Source organism: Orycteropus afer, unplaced genomic scaffold, assembly GCF_000298275.1.
Source record: "Orycteropus afer afer isolate SDZICR_OR568_19922 unplaced genomic scaffold, OryAfe1.0 scaffold00487, whole genome shotgun sequence".
Classification (NCBI taxonomy): Eukaryota; Metazoa; Chordata; class Mammalia; order Tubulidentata; family Orycteropodidae; genus Orycteropus; species Orycteropus afer.
In genome coordinates this window covers 534808-559500 of record NW_006922074.1, presented here as the reverse complement: position 1 = coordinate 559500, position 24693 = coordinate 534808, and the positions used below count along the sequence as shown (strand labels likewise).

General features: G+C 48.7%; 1 protein-coding gene across 1 annotated transcript; it reads right to left on the bottom strand.

Moving 5' to 3' along the window:
• Window positions 1–3928: 3928 nt before the first annotated feature.
• Window positions 3929–24042, bottom strand: MMAB (metabolism of cobalamin associated B). The gene is made up of 9 exons (XM_007954996.1): window positions 23927–24042; window positions 21564–21616; window positions 14305–14398; window positions 11468–11525; window positions 9525–9597; window positions 9174–9271; window positions 8864–8928; window positions 5288–5347; window positions 3929–4010 (listed from the first exon to the last, which is right to left on the bottom strand). The coding sequence occupies exons 1-9, from the start codon at window positions 24040–24042 to the stop codon at window positions 3929–3931; spliced, it is 699 nt and encodes a 232-aa protein (XP_007953187.1).
• Window positions 24043–24693: the final 651 nt, after the last annotated feature.

Sequence of the window (24693 nt, the reverse complement as noted above, 5' to 3'; positions counted from 1 at the left end):
AGTGATCTGCTTCCCAAAGGTCCCCATCTTCAAAACCCAATGGAGCAACTGTACTGTGCACACATAGGGTCACCAAGAGTTGGATTCGACTTGATGGCAGCCAACAAAAGTTTATCTCTGGTATGGGTGCCAAACACTGATCCACAGACAGGACCCGGGTGAGGGGGAAGCAAGTGAGGAACTGTGTTGGGTGCAGAATTTTAGGGCATGCCAAAATAGTAATCAAGATAAATGCTATTTTAATATTATGGGGTTTTATGTTGCTTAAACAATCATTGTTTATTGGGGTACAGATACATCTAACAAGACATCTACCATTTCAACATTTTTCACACGTACTATTCAGTGACCTTACTCCCATTCATGTTGTGCTATCATGACTTTCCGTCTCTAAGTTTGTCCATCACCCCTAACAGAAACCCCATGGCCCTCTAAGCTAAATTTAATTGTACTTTTAAAAAACAACAACAAAAAAAAAATGCCAAAAATAAAAAACCGTGGTGAATAAAATATCCTAATTTTAAATCAAAGCAGGCTGTTGTCTTACAGCCTGTGTTACTGTGTAACGGAACAGTCACGGGGGGTTGACAATGGTATGTGGAGACGGGGCAATGAAGGGCTATAAAGCTATAGTTTTGTTTTGTTTTTTTAATTGTGGTGGTGGTGGCGTTGGGTTCCACCCAGTCAATTCTGACTCACAGCAACCCCATGTGACATAGAACTGCCCCATATGGTTTCTGAGGCGATGATCTTTATGGGAGCAGATCATCAAATCTTTCTCCCACAGAGCCACTCATGGTAGCAGAAAGCACTTAACTTTTACGCCTCTAACTCACTGCCGTCCAGTCGGATCCAACTCATAGTGACCCCTCCTTGGGTTTCCGAAGCAGTATCACTACAGAAATAGATGCCCAACCAAGGAGTGGCTGGTGGGTTTGAACCACCAGCCTTCTGGTTTGCAGTCAAGTGCCTTAGGCACCATGCTACCCTAGGTCCTGTTTTTGACTGTAGAGCTTTTAAGTTTTTCCACTTGACTCAAAAAAGGGGAAGCTGTTGTAAAGGGAGCTCTGGTGGGGACCAGGTTTGCTGGTCCGATAGAGCCTGGTGGAACCACTGAGACTATGGCCCCTAGCTGCCCTTCAGGTCTGGAATTGAACCCACACCTGTGGTTTCCAGCCAAACAAAATACAGGCATATGAGTTAAACATTTACCTCAAATAGATACACTCCTTGGAGAGAACAATCACAGGAGAAAGAAGGGCTGCTTATGCACAGGGAGACAGCTCTGGGGGCAGGAGTGTATGGAGGGATGGACACTGGGAAGAGGTAACTATGGGGAGGAAGTGGGAGGGGAGCTGTTGCATTGTGGTAAACTGTGGTCAATGACATGAGACAAAGTATATGTGAACTGCTGTATGGAAAGTGAATTTGCTCTGTAAATCTTCACCCAAATCACAATTTAAAAAAAAAAAAAAGGAGCTCTGGTGGCATAGTGCCTAAGGCATTCAGCTGCTAACCAGAAAGCAGGTGGGTTCAACCCCACCAGCCACTCCTCAGAAGGAAGATTGGGCAACCTACTTCTGTGGTGATACTGCCTCAGAAATCCAAAGAGGGGTCACAATGAGTGAGATCTGACTTGACAGTGAGTTTGGTTGTTGTTTTTTTTTTTAAATTGTGATAAATGTCCACAGAGGCTACGACTGTCCTTTTCCTCAGCTTCCAACAAGGCTCACTGTGGCACTGCCCAAGAGCAAATGTGCCCCACCAGCCCCGCCTCTGGGCCCACAAAGGGAGGTGTTCTCAAGTTCTCTGAGGCTGCAGGCACGGGAGCGCTACCTAGTGTGCCCTGTGCCTGGGTGGTCTCAGGGTGATGTTTGTTTGTGAGCAGGAAGGTACAGAGCTGGGCCTGGAAGCCCAAGGATTCACATCCAGCCTTTGATGGCCTGTCTTTGGAAGGACTGCTGGGTACAGGGCCTGCACATGGCCTTGTTTCAAAGATGGTCACTTGAGGATGTTGTATTTGCTCCAAGGGGCCCCTCATCTTTGTAGAATGTCTTACCAGGGCTGGGAGTGTGAAGTTGTTTTATTATATACATCCCGCTCCTTCCAGGCATTGAGGTGAGGGCATAACTGAGTGCTTTGCTCTTGGCTGAGCCTTGGGGCTTAGATGGCACAGTTAACTGTCATTAAACAGTAACAGAAACCAACCAACCACTTGCTATCAATCTGACTCATGGCAACACACGTCTGTCAGAGTAGAACTGCGTGCTATGGGGTTTTCAATGGATGGTTGTTTTTTTTAAATAGATCACCAGGCCTCTCTTTCAAAGTGCCTCTGGGTGGACTCCAACCTCCAACCTTTTGGTTACCAGCTGAGTGCTTTAACTGTCTGCCCGACCCATACACTCCAAGATACCATTAATTGCTCTGGAAACACTTGTATTTTTACTTCCTGTTTTCAGTTGTTTGCAAACACCAAGCAACCCCCAAGTATGAAGCCTGGTGTTCACCTAGGGATCAGGGAAGAGGGAGGCACTGGACATGGCCACTTCCTGGAGGAAAGTCACTTAGGGCTCATATGCCCCTTGACCACTCAACCCAACACGAGGGCCACGGCAGCATGACAGGTATGAAAGGACCTGGAAGAGACAAGAAGTGCCTGCTCCTCCTGCGAAATTAGCAGGTGATGTGATAAGTAGGCAGGTAAAAATATGCAGGTGACTGATGATCAAGTGTCTGCTGACTTGCCAGCAAGAAGGACAGCAGTGTGGCCAGCCTCCCCCAGCCTAGCATGGTGTCTGGTGCTCAGTAGCCTCCATAAATAAATGACTGCTGGATTGAATTCACGAGGCCTGACAGTCAGCAACAGCCTGCCCTTCTGAAAAGTCATTTCCTGCAATTAGCAGCATGGAATCTTCCGGTTCTGAGGGTTGTCTCTCCGCCCTTCATAAATATCCCCCTTCCAAGGACGCGGCTGGCACTGGCGGTGCCGTTTCATGGCAGGAGGGAGCAGTGGAGACAACTGAAATAAAATACGCTGGCTCGCAGAGGCATAAACCAGCCAAGTGCGACCTCAGAGAAATACGCACGTCGCTGTTGGCCACGCTGAAGCTGAGGATCTTATTTTCTCAAGCTGGGCCCATAGCCCTGCAGACGCTGGACGCTGTCTGCCTGGGCAGGGGCACGGCGTGCCCTCTTAGAGTGGGTTTTTTTCTCTCCCCGGGGTCTCCATCCTCTCTAGAGGATTCTCCCCGCTGCCCCTGCGCCCCACACACTTCAATCCTGTGGAGTGTTGCTGAGGTCTCGCCTGTAAATCTGCAGTGGGCCTTCATCCCACACTTCAGTGGTGATGCGTGGCTCCGGGGTGACGAAACTACCAAATCCTGTCTGCCTTCTCCTTGATAAATGTGGCATTTAAAGCCCCTCTGGCACAGGTAAATCACAATTACATTTCAAAGGGTCTCTGGTAGCAGTCCAAATCCTTGAACAGCCTGGGTACACAGTCACTCAAGCTCACGGGCACTCTCTCTCGCTAGCTCTCTCTCACACCCACACTCACACACACTCTTTCTCTCTCTCTCACACACACACACACGCACACTAGCTCAAACTTTTCCTACTTCGTTCTTTTTTCCACAGGGCTTTCATTCCAGCCATAACCTTCCATTTCTTTCCCACAATATTCAATTTATTCCCACCTTCTAGGCCAAGGAGAGCCTGGAGAGGAAATAGAATTCTGGAACAGTTCCCAGGGAGACTTGGTGGGGCTTCTGAACCACAACTGAGTCTGGGCCAGCGTCCAGCCCCCCGGGGGAGACCTTCAGGGATCTGGTCCGTGGGGGGCAAAGTCTTCACTTCTTGGCCACTGAGGGGTCAAAGATGGCTCCCCTTGCACTTGTGCCCAGTGCCTCAGGGCTGGTCCTCCCGGTCAGGGCTTCTTGTATATCTTTTCCTGATTCCCTTCCTTCATAGCTGCATATCTGGCTAATGTGAAGAGGTAGTCACTGAGTCTACGGGGGAGAGGGAAGCAAAGGGGACCATCTGAAACAAGAGATCAATGCTAACTGGGTCCTTTCCAAATTAACTTTAAGGGAGGAAACAGAAATTCTGTGCCCCCAGGAGTATCAACTTTGGCTTGATGTATGGCATGCTGAGGAAGAGCTTCCATGACAACCAAGCTCCCCTCCCCCTGCAAGGACTGGGGCTTTCCCTGCAGGATTAGAGGCCTACCGTGCCTCCACCCTGGCCACAAATGATAGGCACCTCTGGCCACTCCCTGCATTGGTTTCTGCACCTTCAAGTGCCAAGATTGGTGCTTCCCAAACTGGAGTGTGTGTGCGAACTCCTGGGACCATGTGAGCATGCAGGGTCGCTCAGGAGGGCACATGAGCTCGGGGCTCTGCCCGTTCACACTCCGTGGAGGTGGCGACGCACTTGCATCACTGCTCTGTGGGGGCTTGCCGAGGGAATGAACAGATCTGGTGCACACAACTCCGTGGGGTCACTCGCAGCTGTGGAGATGGAATGGCGCTATTCCCCCGTGTTGGCCGAAAGAGACCACACTCCACTCCCAGGCGGGAGCTGTCGGGGCTCCCTTATCCCCATGGGAGAGGTGTTCAAAGGAAGGGGCCAGCACCAGCCGTAGGGTCCCTTTCTGGCCACCTGGGGCACCTCCCTGGGCACAGCCCCATCCTCTTTTCTTCTAGCCCGTTCCTTGCACTGCACAAGCCAAGGCTGGGGTGGGCTCTGGTGTGGTAACTGGCCAGTCAGGCTTTGGGCTGCTGAGGCCAAGCTGGGAAGCTGAAGGATTTCTGAGACCTGCCCCAGGGCCCAGACAGGCTTTGCCTGGCTGTCTTCTCCCTGTTCATACTGCCTGGGGACCTTGGAGAGTAGGGGTTGGGGGAGGATTGGCTGAGAGAGGGGATCCCATTTTCTGGGCTCCCTTGTCAGTCACCATCAAGACATCCAACCTCAGAAAGGCCCCCTGTGACCACACTCCCTGTACACCTAAAGCATTTTCTGTGCTGGCTTTGTTTACGTTACAGCACCCTCTCCCCACAAGGTCCTACCCTCAGGGGATAGGGACAGCATCTGCCTGGTCCCCCACTGGATCCCTGCACCCAGGGCCTGGCATACAACGGCTGCTCGGTGACTATTCAGTGACAGACCAAATGAGTGAATGACCACAACCCAGCCCTGCTCCTCGGGCCCATTCCACGGCGATTATGCCCTGAGGAATGTGCCCAGTGTTTCCGAGGAGGGGTCCCCTCTGAAGCACGCTCAGTACCTGTTTAAGAACTTGGCCACGTTTGCATCCGTCTCTCCCATCTGGACAAGAGGCACCACGCTGGAAAGGAAGGGGATATTCCAGTGTACAGATACAGAACATATACATATATATATACACATAGACCGCATTGTGGTATTCAGCACACCCTCCTCCTGATGTGGGACTGGAGCCCTGGGCACAGAAAGCCCCACGGCCTGCAGCTCCCAGACCTAAGCCTGCACAGAAACCACTGGCCTCACAGATGGAGAACAAACCCCGGTGTGTAAACAAGGCACCTGGGGCGGGTCACGTGCATGGCTTGGCTGAGGGGAGTAGAAGATGGCACAGAGGATGTGGTGCTCCACATCCCAGGCCTGCCTGCCTTTATCTCGCTAGGCCTGAGGATCCTCCCTGGATGTGGTGAGGGGCAGGAGAAGGCGATTTTAAACTCCCAAGGAGTTACCACTCTAAGCCCCTTCTAACTTATGACTTAGAGCAACCTCCAGTTGCCATCGAGTCAGCTAACTCATGGCAACTCCTTGCGTGTCAAAGTAGAGCTTTGCTCCCCAAGGTTTTCAGTGGCTGATTTTTGAGACAATCACCAGGACTCTCTCCTGAGCCCCCTTGAGGTGGACTCGAACCTCCAGCCTTGTAGCCAGCATCTGAGTACAGTAACCATGTGCACCACCTGGGGCTCCAACTTCACAGGGGAGAAAAAGACCCAAGCAACCAAACTCCCACAGTGTGTGTGAGTCTGAACTCACGGGTGCTCTTACCAGTCTGTGTGCAGACCTCCTAGATGTTGGGCTGCCATTTACTGAGCACCAGTGGGATGTGGCAGGCCCGTGCCAGGCCTCTCCTGCATAGCACCTGTCTGCACAAGCTTGCTGGGAGCCACTCTCCCCACTTTCAAGATGAGAAAATCGAGGCACAGGGTTTCTGTCCCCACCCAGGCCACACAGGAAGTAGCCCAACAAGATTTGCACCCAGGCTGTGGTAGTTATGTGTCAACCTGGCTGGGCCTGGTCTTGAGTGGCTGGGTAGCTGGATGTAGTTACTCCCCGTGATAAGACTGGTTTGTAGTCAACTCCAGGGTGGAACCTACTGGAGCAGCTGAGTAGCTGCCTTGAGAGCTGTGGTCTGCTTCCACCAAAGCAGCAGCAGCATTGAGAATGGTCTCTGCAGCTTTTTGGCACGCCTGGACCCTGCATGTAGCAGAATGTTCATTCACCGGGCTGCTGTTTCCTGCCTATCTTGGGCCTATCTTTGGACTTGAACTAGTGGCCTGCCATGTTGTTTGGTAATCTTGGAACTGTGCCATTTTACTTGTTGACCTTGGGTTTGTCAGCCTCAGCAGCCAGCAGCTGCCTGAGTTAAGAGAAGCCTCTAGCTTCAGCAGGCCAGGAGCAAGAGGCAGAGCTGAAGCCCAAGGTCAAGAGGCTTTCCCCCAGTCCCTAGAGCTGGCACTTGGAACTCAGACTTCTAGCCTCCAAAATTATAAGAGAATATATCCCTGTTTTTCAAGGCCATTCATTTGCGGCATATTTTCTGGGAGAGCAGCACTAGGTAACTGAGACACAGGCCAGCCCCACAAAACCCGCAAGTCGCTGCAGCTACAGCTGCCCCTGTGGGGTCCTCACTCCATGCTGGGCTCCCCTCAGTGGTCCATATTTTCCATACCATGGGCAGTCTGTATACTGTCACTTCAATGCAGTACAATTGTCTGGTATGCTGATGACCCACTGTCTCCTTGGCCAGTTCCCACTGTTGAGTCTTTGGGTTGTTTCCAATTGTTTGCCATTCCGAGTATGGCTGATGGGGGTAGCTTTGTAAAAACCAGCAGAGTTTTCTTTCAAAGCCATAGCTCTTTATATTAACCAGGATCCCTTTCAAGACCATCTGACCCCAAGATCCTTTCAGGGAAGGATACCACCTTTGTGATGTAGGATGGTGGAGAGAGGCTGGGGTTTGGGGCCAGACAGACCTGGGCTCAAATCCTGATTCCAGCACGAGCCCCCCAGGTGACCCAGGCGACAGCATCACTTCTCTGAGCCCCAACTGCCTCCCTCCTGTGAGAGGGGGGCCACCTCTGCCTCTGTCCCAGGGTTCTCATCAGTAGAACCAGGAAATCATGAACAGAAAGTGCTGGTACAGCCCTGTCATGTGTCAAAGTAAGGTTCTGTTTCCATTTTTCCATAAAGCTGTGGGCCTGGTCTGTGAATGGCTTAAATGCAGATTTTGCAATTACTCCTTTAATGTTTCCTTGAAAAGGTTGTCAGTAGCTCTTGGAGGTCCCTTCTCTCCAACTCTGAGTGAGGGGAGTTTGGGGTTGGTATGATGATAGTGACTGCTAACCAGGAGGCTGGCGGTTCAAACCCACCAGCCACTCTCAGAAGGAAGGTTGGGCAATCCTACTTCCATAGTGATAACTGTCTCAGAAACCCAAGGAGGGGTCGCTAGGAGTCGGGGCCGACTCGATGGCAAATAACAACAACAGGATGATAGTAGCTTCTATCCAAACTCCCATGGTTTGCAGGCCCCTCCAGACCCTCCTCTACCCAGCCACCAGAGGGGGTCCTTTCAAAATGCAGAACCAGTATCAATCTGGTCCGATGGCCTAGATCCTGTCTAGACCCTCAGCACCCGGAACCCATCTGTAGTAGCTTCCTCGCTCTCAGGATGGAGCAGACACCCTGCAGGGCCTAGGAGGCCCCGCCTGCCCTGGCTTTGCTCACCCCTCTGGCCTTGTCTTGCCCCATGCACCCCCCTTCTCTCTGCATCCAGGCCTTCCCACCTCCCACCTGTTCTCTCAAAGCAGACTCTGTCTCCCACTTTGGGGTCTCCCCTACAGTTCCTGTGCCTGACCACTGCCCTGCCTCTCCCCTCATCCTTTAACTTGGCTCAGGCTGCCCAGCTCTGAGAGACCTCTGCCCATATTCCCCGAGGCTGCAGCGTCCTGGCTCTGAGCACCGTTCCCCCATGCTCCTTGTCACGGTGTGCAGTTATACAGTCACTTAGGCACGCTCAGCTCAAACAGCACTTCCTCTCTCTGGCAACCTCCCCTGACCACACCATCTAAATTAACACCCCAGGAACTGGGGAGTGAGTCCCCTTTCATCCTTTTGTGTCTTGTGAATGTATTACCCAGTTCAAAAACACTGTATGTGTGAATTTACAAATGAAGTTCCCAGGACCTATTCCCACCCTGTTCATGCTTATCTGCCATAGTGCTGATTGTGATGGGAAGTGACATATTTAGGGAGCTCTGGTGACACAGTGGTTAAGTGCTTGCCTGCTAACTGGAAAGTCAGTGGTTTGAACCCACTTTCTCCTGTAGGAGAAAAGATAAGGCTGTCTGCTTCCACGAAGATTACAGCTTTGGAAACTCTCTGGGGGAGTTCTGTTCTGTCCTATAGGGTTGCTAAGAGTCAGAGTCAACTCAAAGAAATAGGTAACAGGTATTGGTTTAGTTATTCCCTGCCCTGAAATGTAAGGGCTCTGGGGACAAGGACTTGAACACAAAGAAGGTCTGTCAACGTGGGGCTGGACCCAACCCTGTGAGGCTCCATCTCGTTCTCCCTCGGGCCCCCTTACCATCTCTCGGCTCGACGGCACACGGCCCGGCAGAGGTGCAACACAGAGCTGCTCTTGCCTCCTGACTGAAAGGAGAAAGTGGGTGTTGGCTGGGGGCAGAGGTGTGGGTGTGGGGTGCCCACATGCAGGCCCTGACGCCCCTCTGGCAGTGTTCTGCCCTTCCTCTCCAACATGGGCAGGGCTGGAGGGGACTTAGGGGACCATTTCTGTCACTGTTAGTAGCAGAAGAGGGGGTCTGATCAAAGCCCCTATGTTTCTGTCCATCCCCATGACCAGCAGCCCTCCCAGGTGGAGACCATCCAATACCTACAGGCAGAATAAAGGCCGTGAGAGGTGGGAGCTGGCTGGAGTACTTGTCAATCCACTGCTCCAGCTCCAGGATGGGCGCTTCTGTGAATGCGGCCTGTTCTGAGGTGGGGAGCAGAATGTCAGCGCCCTGAAGCCCATCATGTGTCATCAGGAAAACAGTCCCCACACCCTTCTGCCCAGGAAGCCATGCAAACCACTTCCACTGATGCAGGTGGTACCTCACCTCCCAGGGTCCATGAGCATGACTGGCCCACCTGTGCATCCCAGGTGGTGACTCCCCAGGGAAGAGACCCCTGGGAGCCTAGACCCCCCACAGGGCCCTCTTAATACACACAGCGGGTTTGAGAATTACTTAAGTGCGCCTCCCTGGCCGAGGAGCGGGGCGTTGCGAGGGCGGAGCCGACATCCTGCAGCATACACTGGATCTGGGGGAAGCAGGAGAAGGTGAGAATGAAGCCGTATTTGTGATAGGCTGGGCATGATTCTACGCAAGGCTGGCAAGTGCTTGTGTGCAGGGCTCTATCAGAGCCTCGGATGAGCTGGCGCTTAAAGGCCAATTAGCAAACTCTGTCTGCATCATGGACACCCAGCCCTGCTGAGGGGTACCTGGCATGGCTCTTTTGGGGGCTGTTGGAGGAAAAGCCTCCCTTGGAGGCCACTAGCTCACACATATGGTCACACAAGCATCTCAGTGACAGTCAAGAGGTACCTTCTGGTCCTGATCACTGTCTTCTACATGCCTGGGCCCTGCAAAGGTTTGTTCCTTTATCCTAAACTGACAGCTTTGGTTTTCTAGCCCAAAGGTTGGCAGTTTGAACTCACCAGCCACTCCACAGAAAAAAGATAGAGCAGTCTACTTCCATAAAGATTACAGCCTTGGTAAACCTTATAGGGAAGACCCATTCTGTTCTACAGGGTCTCTATGAGTCAAAAAAGACTCAACTGCAATAGGTTTGCTTTTTTTCTGATTACCCATTAGGCCAAGAGGCCAAATGTAACAGTGCTTTGCAAACTGTGAAGGCAGGGAGTGGCAGGAACATAGTCTGGGAGTCAGCTGAGGTTTGTGGAAGGTTGAGGCTGAGGAGTGTTCTGGAAGCAGGAAGCATGGCTGGGGTGAGGCCTGTACTCTAAGGGGGACAGCGGATGTACTGGGAATAGGGGGAGCCCATCAGCTTGAGAGGACTGAGCTCCTGGCCCATCAATGAGACCCACAACACCTGCTTCTGCCTTTGTCCTCCATTTGGAGCTGTGGGGAGGGAGGAGGTCTGTAGCCTCTCACAAAACAGTCACCGTGACAGGGTATGAGGAAGTAGGACACAGTGGATGAGAGCACAGGAGACTGCTGACCCCATGCTGGACACAGACTAGCTGGGAGACCTCAGGCAAGTTACCTGCCTTTCAGTATCTGTGCCTTCCTGGTGGAAGAGGGCAGTGATAATTAATACCCCCGGGGTTGGCCAAGCACAGCATTGATCCCCAGGGACTAGAAAGAGTTTGTACCAATTTCAGAATCAAGAGAGACTCCAGCTCTGCTGAATCTTGGCTGTGGGGCCTTGGGCCAGTCTCCCTTTCTGAGCCTTGGTTTTCCTCTGATGATATGTGGACACTAACCTCCACCTTGTAGGCTTCTGCAGTGATCAAGCAGGACCATGGCCTGCAGCAGCCCCAGGACCCTATTTTGCTCCCAGGATCCTGGATGTATCACCAGGGGCACAAAGCCGGGCAGTACTGGAGGGCTGACCCTCCAGGGAGCAGTTTCTAATGACTCAGGTCAACCTGCGTACCAACTAGGCCGAGACCTTTGACCACATCCGTAGCGTTCTGGGGATGGTATCTGGCCTCTGTTTTTGAAGTTCTCTCTGGAGTCAGAGTGCCCATTGCTTCTTAAGGTGTAGAGCGATAGTACTAACAACTAAGGTGCCCGCAGCTGGGCCACCCCGAGCTCCGTCATGGCATTAACTGAGGCGCTGCAGGTGGGGTAGCCACCCTGATGCTCCTCTCGTTCTTTGTGGTGAGGGCAGACGTGTGCGCTGTACGACGTTGAGCAGCACCCCGGCCTTGACCCACACAATGCCAGTAACACTGCCCCCTCCCAGCTCCTAACAACCAGAAATGTCTCCAGACCATGGTTGGGGTCCCCTGGGCAGTAGAATCACCCTGACCTGAGAACCCCTGCACCTTACGCATCGCATCCCTCACTAATGCGGTCCTCACACCCACCTGTGAGGGAGCGTCATCTCTATGTGCCCCATTTTACAGCTAAAGGGTGACTGAGGGAAGGACAGTGCTACTCACCTTCTGGAGTTCTTCACCAAATGTATGGCCTTTTTCCGTGATTAATTCCATAGCAAACCTATGAGGAATAAAGGAAAAATAATTGCCTCTGATAATTTCCCCAGGGCCTATTTGACTGTGAGAAAAGAAGGCTTTCAGGTGGTACACCATTTAGCTAATTTTGTTCTAATAGTCATGGGGTTATTTTTCTTGCTGACAAGAGCACCATAACCTTCCATTTGGATAGGGATATCTGCTTCTTAAAATGCCTTCACTTCTACTTATTCACCCACTCAGCCTTTATGTCGGGGTGCCTCCTCTGGCCAGGCCCAGTGCCTCAGTGGGAAGCTCTATCCATCCAGCATACCTGGTGTCTAGCGGGAGAGGGAGAGACACCAAGCAGACAGCACACTACTGAGCGTAGCATTGCAAACAGGAGTTTGCGCTCCGAAAGGAAGGACAAGAGTCCCTGTCTCAGCTGGGAGTCAGGGAGCACTCCCTGGAGGAGGTGATGTTAGAGGTGGGACTATGAAGGCTGAGTGAGTCCCTCAGGGAGGAGGGCTGGCATGAGGATGTAAACTGGCCTGGATGGAGGTCAGGCCCCCTGGCTTGGGCTCCCTCAGCACACTGCACCCCCTTCCACACCAGCCAGGGCCCTGGCAGGGAACACTTGGCGGCAAGAGGGTTACCAGAAGAGGGTTTTGTGAAGGGACGGTGCTACTGAGAGCTGGTGCCTCTGAGGCACGAGCACAGGATGTGAAGCCAGCCCTCCTGACTCCCACGCACCCTTCTCTGTAACAGCCGGGCCTTGGGACTGGCGCTGCTCGCACTGTTTACAGCTTGCTGAGTGGGATGAACTAAACTACACTTCCCAGATAGTCACTGCCTCTCCCGCTCCACTGTCAGGTGTGTCCACGTGACTGGCGCTGGCCAATCAAATGTTGAGCAGGCGTGGTATAGTCTCTGCTGGTGGAAGCTTGCTTGCATATTTTCTTTTAGAAGGATCAGCACAAGGCTATGAGGCAGAGGTTAAAGATGTCCCAGATGCCCCCAATGTCCAACTTTTCCAAACTGCTGTACCCCTCCATCATCTCTAACAAGAATTCCTCCTCCTCCTTTCCCCTCATTACTCTCTCTCCTGTCTTAGGGTTCCGTATTTCACTGCAATGTCTCACAGAACTCACAAACTGCCAAGGAAATGGCTCAGGTGGTGGTGGGGGCTGGGAACCTGGTTAAGTCTCAAGTCTGCAGATAGGTCTGGAGGATTTGCCACACCTGTGTGGTTACAGGGGCTGGTGAGTCCAAATGAGCGGGTCAGATGACCAGCTGCTGTCTCAAGTCCAGGGGTGATGACGACGAACCAAACACAGGACCAGAGCAAGAAAGGGCAAATTTTCCCAGAACGTTCACCCACACACCCTCAAGGAAACGAAGGGTGGTGCCTTGAGTCATACCCTTCAGCAAGGCGGGACTCAAGACACACCCCACCCTAAACAGGCGTAGAGGCTAGGACTTACAATACACCACAAAATGGAGGACTGGTTAGAAGGGACAGGATGCAGGTCTCTTCTGCTGGAAGTTCCAGGAGCCAGCATGAGTTCACCATGCTGTCTTTTCCCTCTGCCCTGATGGTTGGTGTGGTACTTAAGTTTGTGTGTCAACTTGGCTGGGCCTGGTTGAGTGGCTGGGCAGCTGGATGTAGTATTCCCCATGATGAGACTGGTAATCAACTCTATGGTGGAATCTACTTTGAGCAGCTGAGTAGCTGCCCAAGTGATATGGCCTGCTTCCTGTATATAAGGAGATGCCTTGGGGAAAGGTCTCTAGCTTATGGCACACTTGAACCCTGTGTGTAGCCATGTCGTTGTACAGCAGCCTGCCATGCTCTGCCAACCTTGGGACTTTCAATAGACTTGAATTAATGGCCTGCAGTGTGGTTTGGTAACATCAGGACTCTGCCTTGTTGCTTGTCAACCCTGGGCTTGTCAGCCTCAGCAACCAGCAGCTGTCTGAGTCAAGAAACACCTCTAGCTTCAGTGGGCTGGGAGCAGGAGGCAGAGCTGAAGCCCAAGGTTGGGGGCTTTCACCCAGCCCCTAGAGCCTGGCACTTTAAGCCTCCAAACTGTGAGAGAATAAACTCATTTCTTCAAGCATTATATTCTTGTCAGAGCAGCACTAGGTAACTAAAGCAGCTGGTATTGTTCCAGGGTCCCCTACCAGCCCAGGTCCAGGAGTGAAGGTCACGTGGAGCAGAGCTGCTGCCAGCCAATGATGGGCTTGAAGCAAGGGCACAGAATCCACCTTTCATGGCATAAGCCATGGGATTCGGAGTCCGCTTGTTACTGCAACATGGCCTGGCCCATTCTGACCAGTTCCCTGAGTCCACCATCTAAACCTTAGCTGCTGTAACAAACAGCACCAACTAAGTTGCTTAAAACAACACAGATATTTATCTTCCAGTTCTAGAGGTCAGAAGTCCAAAATGGGTCTCACTGGTTCGCATCAAGGTGTCAGGAAGGAAGCTTGGCCCTTATGTAGCACATCTGACACACACCTTCTGTGTTCAGCTCACCCCTTTCACTTCATGTGTGTAGTTCGAGGGCACACACACACTCCCTGAAACAGTGAGGGAGCCGAGGGTGAGGGGAGGCAGCTACATGGTGAGGGATAGATGCCAGCCTGGGAGAGGCAGGGCCAGAGGGGAGAGGGGTCTGCAGCCCAGGAGATGCCCCATGCTTCCAGGCTGAGGCAAGTCCATTGAGGGTTGGGACTAGCAGCCCTCACGTGCATTTCACAGATATTACATTTACTAATGCCCAATTCAAACTGAACCTCAAGGCCAATCCCATCTTCCTTACCCAATAACCGAACTTAATTCATCTGTTGTTCCCACAGCTTCGAACACTTGGTCATCTTTCGGTCTTCTTTCTCCCGTGAAGGTGCTAGAAAACCCTGTGGGAAAACGTGTGGCTGGCTCAGATTATGGCTTTTATTTCCTGGTATGTTCTTTTTAAAAAATGTTAACTTGAAGTATAACACATACACAGAAACTCGTAAATACACAAGTTGATGAATTATTACCAAAGGAACGTGCCTCTGTAACCAGCACAAGAAACAGAACACAACCAGCACCTAGAACCCACCATGTGTCTCCTTCAAGAGCTCCCCCCAGTCAGTAACTACTGTCCTGACTGCTTTCCTAATAGGCTTTTATTTTAAACATACAGTATTCATTCGTGACTGTTAGGTGCCATCAAGTCCGCCCCGACTCACAGTGACCCGGTGGACACAAGAATGGAACACTGCCCAGGCCTGGGCTTCCCAACTGCTGCTGTGCTTGAGACCACTGTTGCAGCCACTGTGTCAGTCCATTTTGTTGAGGGTCTGCCTCTTTTTCGCTGACCTTCTACCAAGCATGACTTCCTTCTCCAGGGACTAGTTCCTCCTGATAACATGTTCAAAATACGGGAGATGAAGGCTCACCATCCTTGCTTCTAAGGAGCATTCTGGCTGTCCTTTATATATATATATATGTGTGTGTGTGTATATATATATATGTATATGTATATATATGTGTGTATATATATATATATATATGTATATATATATGTTGTTGTTGTTGTTGTTTGCCGTCGAGTCGGTCCCGACTCATAGCGACCCCTCCTTGGGTTTCTGAGGCAGTATCACTACGGAAGTAGGATTGCCCAACCTTCCTTCCAAGGAGTAGCTGGTGGGTTTGAACCGTCAGCCTTCTGGTTAGCAGTCAAGTGCCTTAGGCACTATGCTACCAGAGCTCCTATATATGTGTGTGTGTGTGTGTGTGTGTGTGTGTATACGTATACACACACACATTAAACCTTATGCACATATACTCAAAAGTCCTCTGACCTCCTGCTTAGCTTATATTTCCTGCCCTTCTCCCCTCAACCACTAGGAAGGAGGACACCACCACCGCAGACAGCAGAATCAGCTAGACTTTGGTGTTGCTCCAAACTCACAGGGAGGCGCTGGTGGTCTCTGGTTGAACACAAATGATCTCAAAGAACACCAATATCATAGGATCAACGCAAGCTGTGTGACGGATCAAGATCCAAACAAGACTACTCTGTAATCATGTTTGCTGCCATTTTCCAAAGTGTAACACCATGCAGGTCACTTGCTGTTGTTAGTGGCTGTTAGTTGGCCCTGAATCATGTCCACGCCATGCACAATGGAACAAAACGCTGTGCCATCGCCATGATCGCCTATGGATCACACCCTTGTGATGCACTGGGTTTTCACTGGCTCATTTTCTGAAGCCACCACTCGTCTGTCAGGATGTCGTGCTGTGGTGACTTGCATGCTGCTGTGATGCTGGAAGCTAGGTCACTGTTATTTCAAATACCAGCCATGTCGCCCATGGCTGGCAGGTTTCAGCACAGCTTCCTGACTAAGAGAGACTAGGAAGAAGGACCTGATGCTCTACTTCTGAGGAAACTGGTCACTGAAAACGTTATCGACAGCAGTGGAACACTGATACAGCACTGAAGACAAGCCCCTCAGGAAGGCACTCAAAATACGACTGGGGACCTTCATTTGCTGAGGTGGCATGTCTCAAAATGAAAAGACCAAAAACCAAACTCACTGCCATCAAGTCGATTCTGACTTATAATGATCCATAACTGGGTTTCCAAGGCTATAAATCTTTATAGAAGCAGAGTGCCTCATCCTTTTTCCACAGAGCAGCGGGTGGGTTCAAACTACCAACCTTTTGGTTAGCAGCCAAATGTCTTAACTACTGTACCATCAGAGCTCCTTCAAAAGGAGAAGAAACATCTGCAAACATTCATTAATAACTGGAACATGGAATGTATGAAGTATGAATCTAAGAAAACTGAAAGTGGTCAAAAATGAAATGGAATGCATAAAAATTGACATCCTAGGCATTAGTGATCTGAAATGGACTGGTATTGGCCATTCTGAATCAGACAATGATATGGTCTACTATACCAAGAAGGAGCTCTGGTAGCAGAGTTGCCTAAGGCACTTGACTGCTAACCAGAAGGCTGGCGGTTCAAACCCACCAGCCGCTCCTCGGAAGGAAGGTTGAGCAATCTACTTCCATAGTGATACTGCCTCGGAAACCCAAGGAAAGGTTGCTATGAGTTGGGTCCAACTCGACGGCACATAACAACAACAACAACAATACTATACCAAGAATGACAAATTGAAGAGGAATGGCAACTGCATTCATCATCAAAAAAGCATTTCAAGCTATCCCGACGTACAATGCTGCCAGTGATAGGATAATATCCATATGCCCACAAGGAAGACCAGTTAATATTATTCAAACTTATGTACCAACCACTATCAACCAAAGATGAAGAAACTGAAGATTTTCACTCATTTTTGCAGCCTGAAATTGATCAAACATGCAATCAGGAAAGACAGTTGGAAAACATGACCTTGGTGATAGAAACGACACGGAATGACAGAATTTTGCTAGACTGACGATTTATGCATTGCAAATACCTTTTTCAACAACATAAAAGGTGACTATACATAGAAATCAAATCAACTACATCTGTAGAAAGAGGTGAAGAAGAAGTTCAATATCATCAGTCAGAATAAGGTCTAGGGGCTGCCTATGGAACAGACCATCAATTGTTCATATGCTAGTTCAAGTTCAAGCTGAAGAAAATTAAAACAAGTCCACAAGAGCCAAAATACAACCTCAATTATTTAGAACCTGAATTTAGAGACCATCTCAAGAATAGATTTGATGCCCTGAACACTAATGACTAAAGACCAGATGAGTTGTGGGATGACATTAAGCACATCAGACATAATGAAAGCAACAGGTCATTAAAAAGGGAAGAAAGAAAAAACCAAAATGGATGTCAGAAGAGACTGAAACTTGCTATTGAATGGAGAGTAGCTAAAGCAAACGGAAGGAATGATGATGTAAAAGAGCTGAATAGTAGATTTCAAAGGACAGCTTGAGAAGACAAAACAAAGTATTATAATGAAATATGCAAAGATCTGGAGTTAGAAAACCAAAAGGGAAGACTACACCAGGCATTTCTGAAGCTGAAAGAACTGAAGAAAAAAATTCAAGCCTCCAGTTGCTAATACTGAAAGATTCTATGAGCAAAATATTGAATGACACAGGAAGTAACAAAAGAAGAAGGAAGGAAAACAAAGAGTTACTGCACCAGAAAGACTTGGTTGATGTTCAACCATTTCAGGAGGTGGCATATGATCAAGAGCCAGTAGTACTGAAGGAAGAAGTACAAGCTGCACAGAAGGCATTGGTGAAAAATAAGGCTCCTAGGAATTGATGGAATACTGATTGAGATGTCAAATGTATGCAACACCGGAAGCACTCAATTGTCTATGCCACAAAATATGGACGACAGCTACCTGCCCAACTGACCAGAAGAGACACATATTTGTGCTCGTTGCAAAGAAAGGTGATCCAATAAACTCAAACACATTGCCGTCGACAAAGATCCGACTCATAGCAACCCCTCATTGGGTTTCTGAGGCAGTATCTCTACGGAAGTAGATTGCCCAGTCTTCCTTCCCAGGGTAGCTCGTGGGTTTGAACCACCAGCCTTCTGGTTAGCAGCCAAATGCCTTAGGCACTACACCAATAGAATACGGAAATTATTGAACAATATCACAAACAAGTAAAATTTTGCTTAAAATAATTTAAAAACAGTTGCAGCAGGACACTGACAGTGAAGTGCCAGAAATTCAAGCCAGAATCAGAAGAGGGCATGGCACAAGGGATATCATTGCTGATGTCAGATGGATCTTGGCTGAAAGCAGAGAATACCAGAAGGATGTTTGCCTGTATTTTACTGACTATTGAGAGGCACTTGACTGGATGGATCATAACAGATTATGGATAACATTGCGAAGAATGGGAATTCCAGAACACTTAATGATGCTTAAGAGGAACCTGTACATAGACCAAGAAGCAGTAGTTTGAACAGCACAAGGGGATACTACATGGTTTAAAATCAGGAAAAGTATGCATCATGGTTGTATTCTTTCACTATACTTATTCAATCTGTATGCTGATCAAATAATCCGACAAACTGGACTATATGAAGAAGGATGCAGCATCAGGATTGGAGGAAGACTCATTAACAACCTGGGATATGCAGATGACTCAACCTTGCTTGCTGAAAATGGAGACTTGAAGTACTTACTGATGAACATCAAAGCCTACAGCCTTCAGTATAGATTACACCTCAACATAAAAAAAAAAAAAATCCTTATGACTGGACCAATAAGCAACATCATGATAAATGGAGAAAAGACTGAAGTTGTCAAGGATTTTGATCCATAATCAACACTCATGGAAGCAAAAAGCAAAAAAAAAAAAAAAAACAAACCACCATGGAAGCAGCAGTCAAGAAATTAAATGACATACTGCACTGGGCAAATCTGCTACAAAAGACCTCTTTAAAGAGCAAAGATATCACTTTGAAGACTAAAGTGTGTCTGACCCAAAACATAGTGATGGTTAAGGTTGTATGTCAGCTTGGCTGGGTCATGACTCTCACTGGTTTAGCAGTTATGTTGTACTGACTCCCCATGATGAGATCTGATACAATATAATCACCTCTATGACGAGATATGCTACGACCAGCCGATCAGTTGAAAGGGAATTTCCTTCAGGGTGTGGCCTGCTCCCAAAAGACATGGAAAAGCTCTGGCAAAGCCCTCTGGCTTTTTGCTGGATCAAGATCCTGCATCTGGCTTGTCATCATCTGACCACCAGTTCTTAGATTTGAACCTGTGGCCTTCTATATTGCTTGCTGATGTTGGGATTACTGCCCACCCAGCCTGTGAGCCAACAGCCTGCCATCTTACCTGCCAATCTTGGATTTGTCAGCCTCAAAGCCAGCAGCCTGCTGTGCTGCCTGCGGACCTCGGGTGTCAGCCCCTGTAGCTATGTGAGTCAGGAGAAAGCTCGTTTGACATCTGACCCACAGACTTGGAACTTGTCAGGTTCTACAAGTCCATGAGCCATTTCCTCCCCCTCCCTTTATTTATTTATGCATTTTATTTAAATATAATTTATGTACAGTGAAATACACAAAACTAAATGACATGGGTCATTGTGTTGCTTTTTTTTTCTTTGCAGTGTTCCCTCCCCTCCCCTCCCACCCCTGGCAACTAACAAAGAAAGTTTTCCTCCATTTATAAACCTTTCCTTGACCCTCCACAACAACGAACTAATACTATATTTGTCCTTCTGTGACTGATTTATTTCACTCAGCATAATGTCCTCCAAGTTCATCCATATTATGCGGTGTTTTGTAGACTCTATATTATTCTGTAATGCTGCATAGCATTCTATTACATGTATGTACCATAGTTTGGTCATCCACTCTTCCACTGATGGGCATAGAGGCTGTTTCCATCTTTTTGCTATTGTAAATAGTGCTGAGATGAACATGAGTGTGCATATATCTGTTCCTGTCCTGGCTCTCACTTGTCTAGGATATATACCTAGTAATAGGATTGCTGGGTCAAATGGTATCCATGAGCCATTTCCTTGAAGTAAATTTTTTTCTCTCTCTCCCTACAAGCTTCACTGGTTTTGCATCTCTGAGAACCCAGCCTAAGACACCATGGGATTTTCAATTACCTCATATGCATGCAAAAGCTGGACAATGAATAAGAAAGACCAAAGAAGAGTTGAAGCATTTGAATGGTGGTGTTGGTGAAAAATACTGAATATACCATGGATTGCCAGATGAACAAATAATTTGTCTTGGATGAAGTACAGCCAGAATGCTCCTTAGAAGTGAGGATGTGAGACTTGCCTCTTGTACTTTGGTCATGTTGTCAGGAGGGACCAGTCCCTGGAGGATATCATGCTTGGTAACGTAGATGAACAGCAAAAGAGGAAGACCCTCAGTGAAATGGACTGACACGTGGCTGCAACGGTGGGCTCAAGCATAGCCAGGACTGTGAGGATGGCACAGGACCAGGCAGCGTTTCGCTGTGCTGTACACAGGGTCACCATGAGGCAGAGCCGACTACATGGCACCTAACAACAATTTTCTGAAGCAGCCACCTTAGTCTGAAAGCTCCACTGAAACCTGTTCAGCTCAGAGCAACACGCAAGTCCCCACTGACAGGCGGGTGGGGCATGAGCTGGGAATTGAACCCTAGTCACCTACATGGAAGCTGAGAATTCTATCTATCGAATCACCAATGTCCCCAGGATCATGTCTGAATATTGTTTAAACAATAAAAATGACAAATCTCCCTTTCCTGGCTAAAGTAATTTCTACTTCCTCATTGACTATGGCCTTAGCCCCTCTTTGTTCCCCCCACCTTCTAGATAAAAAGTACAGGCATACCTTATTTTATTGCGCTTCACTTTATTGATTTCACCAATACCGTGTTTTTCACAAATTGAAGGTTTGTGGCAACCCTGCATCAAGCAAGGCCGTCGGTGCTTTTTTTTTTTCAACAGTATGTGCTTACTTCCTGTCTCTCAAGTCACATTCTGGTAATTCTCACAATATTTCAAACTTTTTCATCATGCTATTGAACACTTGATAGACTATAGTATAATGTGAATATAACTTTTATATGCACTGGGAAACAAAAAAAATTGACGTAACTCACTGTCTGATGATTATTTGCTTTATTGCTGTGGGCTGTAACTGAACCCATAGTTATCTCCAAGGTATGCCTGTATTAAGATACCAAATCATAAAAAAATTACCTCTGCTTCCTAACAGTATCCAATCTGGAGTAAATCCCCACTTCTTCAAGTCCTTCTGCAAATCACCTAGCACAAGCCCAATACTATCACAGGTCACAAATGCTTCCAATATCCTCTTACCGAGGTGCCCCATGGTTCCCTATGCTGTGCCATCTCCCTCCTTTACAATAAGCCAAGCAACCCAAGTTCTATGCATATGTGAATACACATGATTGCTCTGTAATTTGCTTTTATCACTTCATATATCTTGGGCATTTTTCATTCTAGTATATCGAGGTTGGTCACTTGCTTTTTAATGGTGGTAAAGAATTGGCAAGGTGTTTAAAATGGAGTCTGACACCTATCTTTTGGTACATTTTTCACCTGATCTCACTTTACCTTTGTCTCCTGTTTTGGTGTAAATCTTGGGGATCTTCAAGGAAGGCTGTGACCTAATGAGAAATAAACATCAAGAGATGCTTAAACCATTAACAGATGAATGAATAAACAAAATATGGTACATCCATACAACAGAATATTATTCAGTAGAGAAGGGAAGTTCTGATACATACCATAATACAGATAAGCCTTGGAAACTTTGTGCTGAGTGAAATAAAGCACAAAAGGCCAAAGAATGCATGATCTCACTTCTATGAAATACCTAAAATAGGTGAAGGAAGAGACCAAAGCTTATCAACTAGTTACCTGAGGCAAGGGGGCAGGGAAAATAGGAAGCTACTGCTTACAGGGCACTGAGTTTCTGTTAGGGATGATGAAAAACAGTTGGAAACAGATAGTGGGGATGGATGCACAGCATAATGGAACTGTTGTCACTGAACTATACACTGAAAATGGTTAGAATGGTAAATGTCTTGCTATATATATTTTACCACAATAAAAAGACAGAGAGAAAGTTACAGGAATGGCTTACACAGTGGACCTCTCCTCCAGTGGGCCACAGCTTGCTGCTTATAACCTTTGGGAGGTACATGTCTTCTCTGCCGGGATAGTAACTTCCTGTTGACGTTATTTTCCCTTCATCCTGTGTTTTGGCTGAGTCTATACCACCTCGGAAACCCAAGGAGGGGTCACTATGAGTCAAACAGACTCAATGGTGGTGAGGGTTTTTTTTTTATCTGCTTAAGGAGCTCTGGTGGCATAGTGCCTAAGGCACTTGACTGCTAACCAGAAAGTTGGTAGTTCAAACCCACCAGCCACTCCTCAGAAGGAAGACTACACTCCACAGAAGGAAGGAATCTACGTCCATCAAGATTTACCACCTCGGAAACCCAAACAGGGTCATTATGAGTTGGAATCAATTTGATGGCAGTGAATTTGGTTTGAGTTCTTTTATATCTGCTTAGCTGCTGATATAGAGCATTGCTCAAAACAGATGCTCAATTAATATCTGCTAAAAGAACTTACTGATCACTTCCTATTGTCCATGCACTGCACTAAGTGGATTGCAAGCATAATCTGGGATATTTCCAACATCCCCGAAGGAAGGCACCTTCATTTGATCATTGAGGACACTACAGCTCACAGAGTGAGAAGTGGGAATGGGCTTCAGGGCCAAAACTGTCTTACTCCACAGCTCAAACTCTCACCTCTACTCCACCCAGAGTCAGGAACCCCTAGACAAGAAACCTGGACCACTTCCATTCGATGAAGCTTCAAGTACACTCAGGAATGAATTGCCAACACGGGGTTCTGAAAAATTACAGTATCTCCAAGTAGCAACATAACATCTTTAACATTGTCAGCCACCATCAAGTTGGCCCAACTCAGGACAAGTCCGTGCACTACAGGCTCAGACCATTATCATACAGGGAGTTTTCACTGGCTGATTTTTCAGAAGTGGACTGCCAGGCCTTTCTTCCCAATCTTAGTCTGGAAGCGCTCCTGAAACCTGTTCAGCATCATAGCAACAAGCTGTCTTGCAGAAATCTTTGCATAAGTGTGCAAAAGGGGTGTATCAGGTGTTTTCCACAGCCTCCACTGACAGACGAGAGATGGCTCTGCCTGAGGAGTGCACTGGCCGGGATTTGAACCCTGGTCTCCCTAGTGGATTGCAAGAATTCCACTCCCAAACCACTACTGTGTGTCTTTAATAAACCCACTGCTGACAATCGGATTCCGACTCACAGTAACCCTATAGGGCGGAGTAGAACTGCCCCACAAAGTTTCCAATCTTAATGGAAGCAGACTGCCACACTTTCTCCTGCAGAGTGGCTGGCGGGTTCGAACCATCAAAACTTTCAGTTAGCAGCCTGGTGCTTAATCACTGCCCTACCAGGGCTCTCTCTCTCTATTTTTAAAATACACCTCAAAATTAAAATGTGGAAATACGCTGTTACTCAAAAGTTAAATCGCTGCACTTATGACATACATTAATTCATTAGTTCCGGTGCTCCACAATTTCTGAGGCCCAGGTGGTATGGTGAAAGCCATCCTTAGATCATGTTGGTGTATCTTTTTGAGATGTCAACATAAAGACTGAGTACCCTCCTCTGAAACAGGGCAAGATGTCCCTTCTGGCCCACATGGCATATACTCTGCCTTACTTGATAGCTGGGCTTCTGACTATCCAAAGAAAACCAGGCGTTTGCCTTCCGCTGTGCCCACGGTGCCATGGTGACGTCAAGAGCTTTTACGTCATCGGGCAGCTGCCTCGATGACCTCACGCGGTGTGACGTACCACTTGGCGACGACGCCCCAATTCACGACAGGTATCAAAGTTAACTTTCCAGTTAGGCACTCACCTATCTCCGTTTTCCACGCCCTGAGGGCCGCGGGTCTGGAAACGGAGACACAGTATCCTGCCGGCGCCGAGGCACCCGCGCAGGCCAAGGCGGCCTCTCAGGCCCCACACAGCCATTTACTGGACCACTGGTAGAGGGCTGACCCCACCAGGTTCCCGTCCAAATCCCGGGGTCACTCCACCTACTGCGGTCCGCGCCTCCAATCAGCGCTCTTTTCCATTGGTCCGTAGTTCTCGCCCCAGAGTGGGGCCTTGCTAGAGACTTGTTTCCTATTGGTTCATGGAAAGGAGCTGGGCGGAGAAGCACGTGTTGCCTGACTACAACACGTATTGGGTAATGCTCAAGCCAATCAGTAAAGGACTGCCGGATTGCGCGTTCTGATTTGCTGGAAGGAGGAAAACACCGCCTCTCCTGGGGCAGAGGCGCTCGCGGGCGGAGGAATTTGGGAGTCGCTTGGATTCCTGTGCTGAGGTGCGACTGTGACTGCAGGTGAGGGGCCAGGCTGGCGGGGACGGGCGGCGCGAGGTCCGAGTGCGAGACCGAAGACCACTGAGGGCCGGACGTCCAGCTTCTCGGGCTTAGTTGGTCCAACTCTGAGAATCCGTCCTGGGAGGCCGGCGACGTACAATTTGACAGACGTGATAGCAAGCGTCGGACAAGTTAGTGTCTTCCCCTCTCTGAGAAAGGGGTTTTCGTTAGTACTTACCTGTTAGTGCAGCTGAAGTTAATAAGAAGGCGCTCCTCTTAAAACCTTAAGTGGAGAATAA

Coding starts and splice junctions, on each gene's coding strand:
- MMAB (XM_007954996.1), bottom strand. CDS start 24,042: ATGGCTGTGTGGGGCCTGAGAGGCCGCCTTGGCCTGCGCGGGTGCCTC. Junction 21,617..23,926: donor GGCGTGGAAAACGGAGATAG/GTGAGTGCCTAA, acceptor ATTTCTCATTAG/GTCACAGCCTTCCTTGAAGA. Junction 14,399..21,563: donor CACCAAAACAGGAGACAAAG/GTAAAGTGAGAT, acceptor GTTTTCCCACAG/GGTTTTCTAGCACCTTCACG.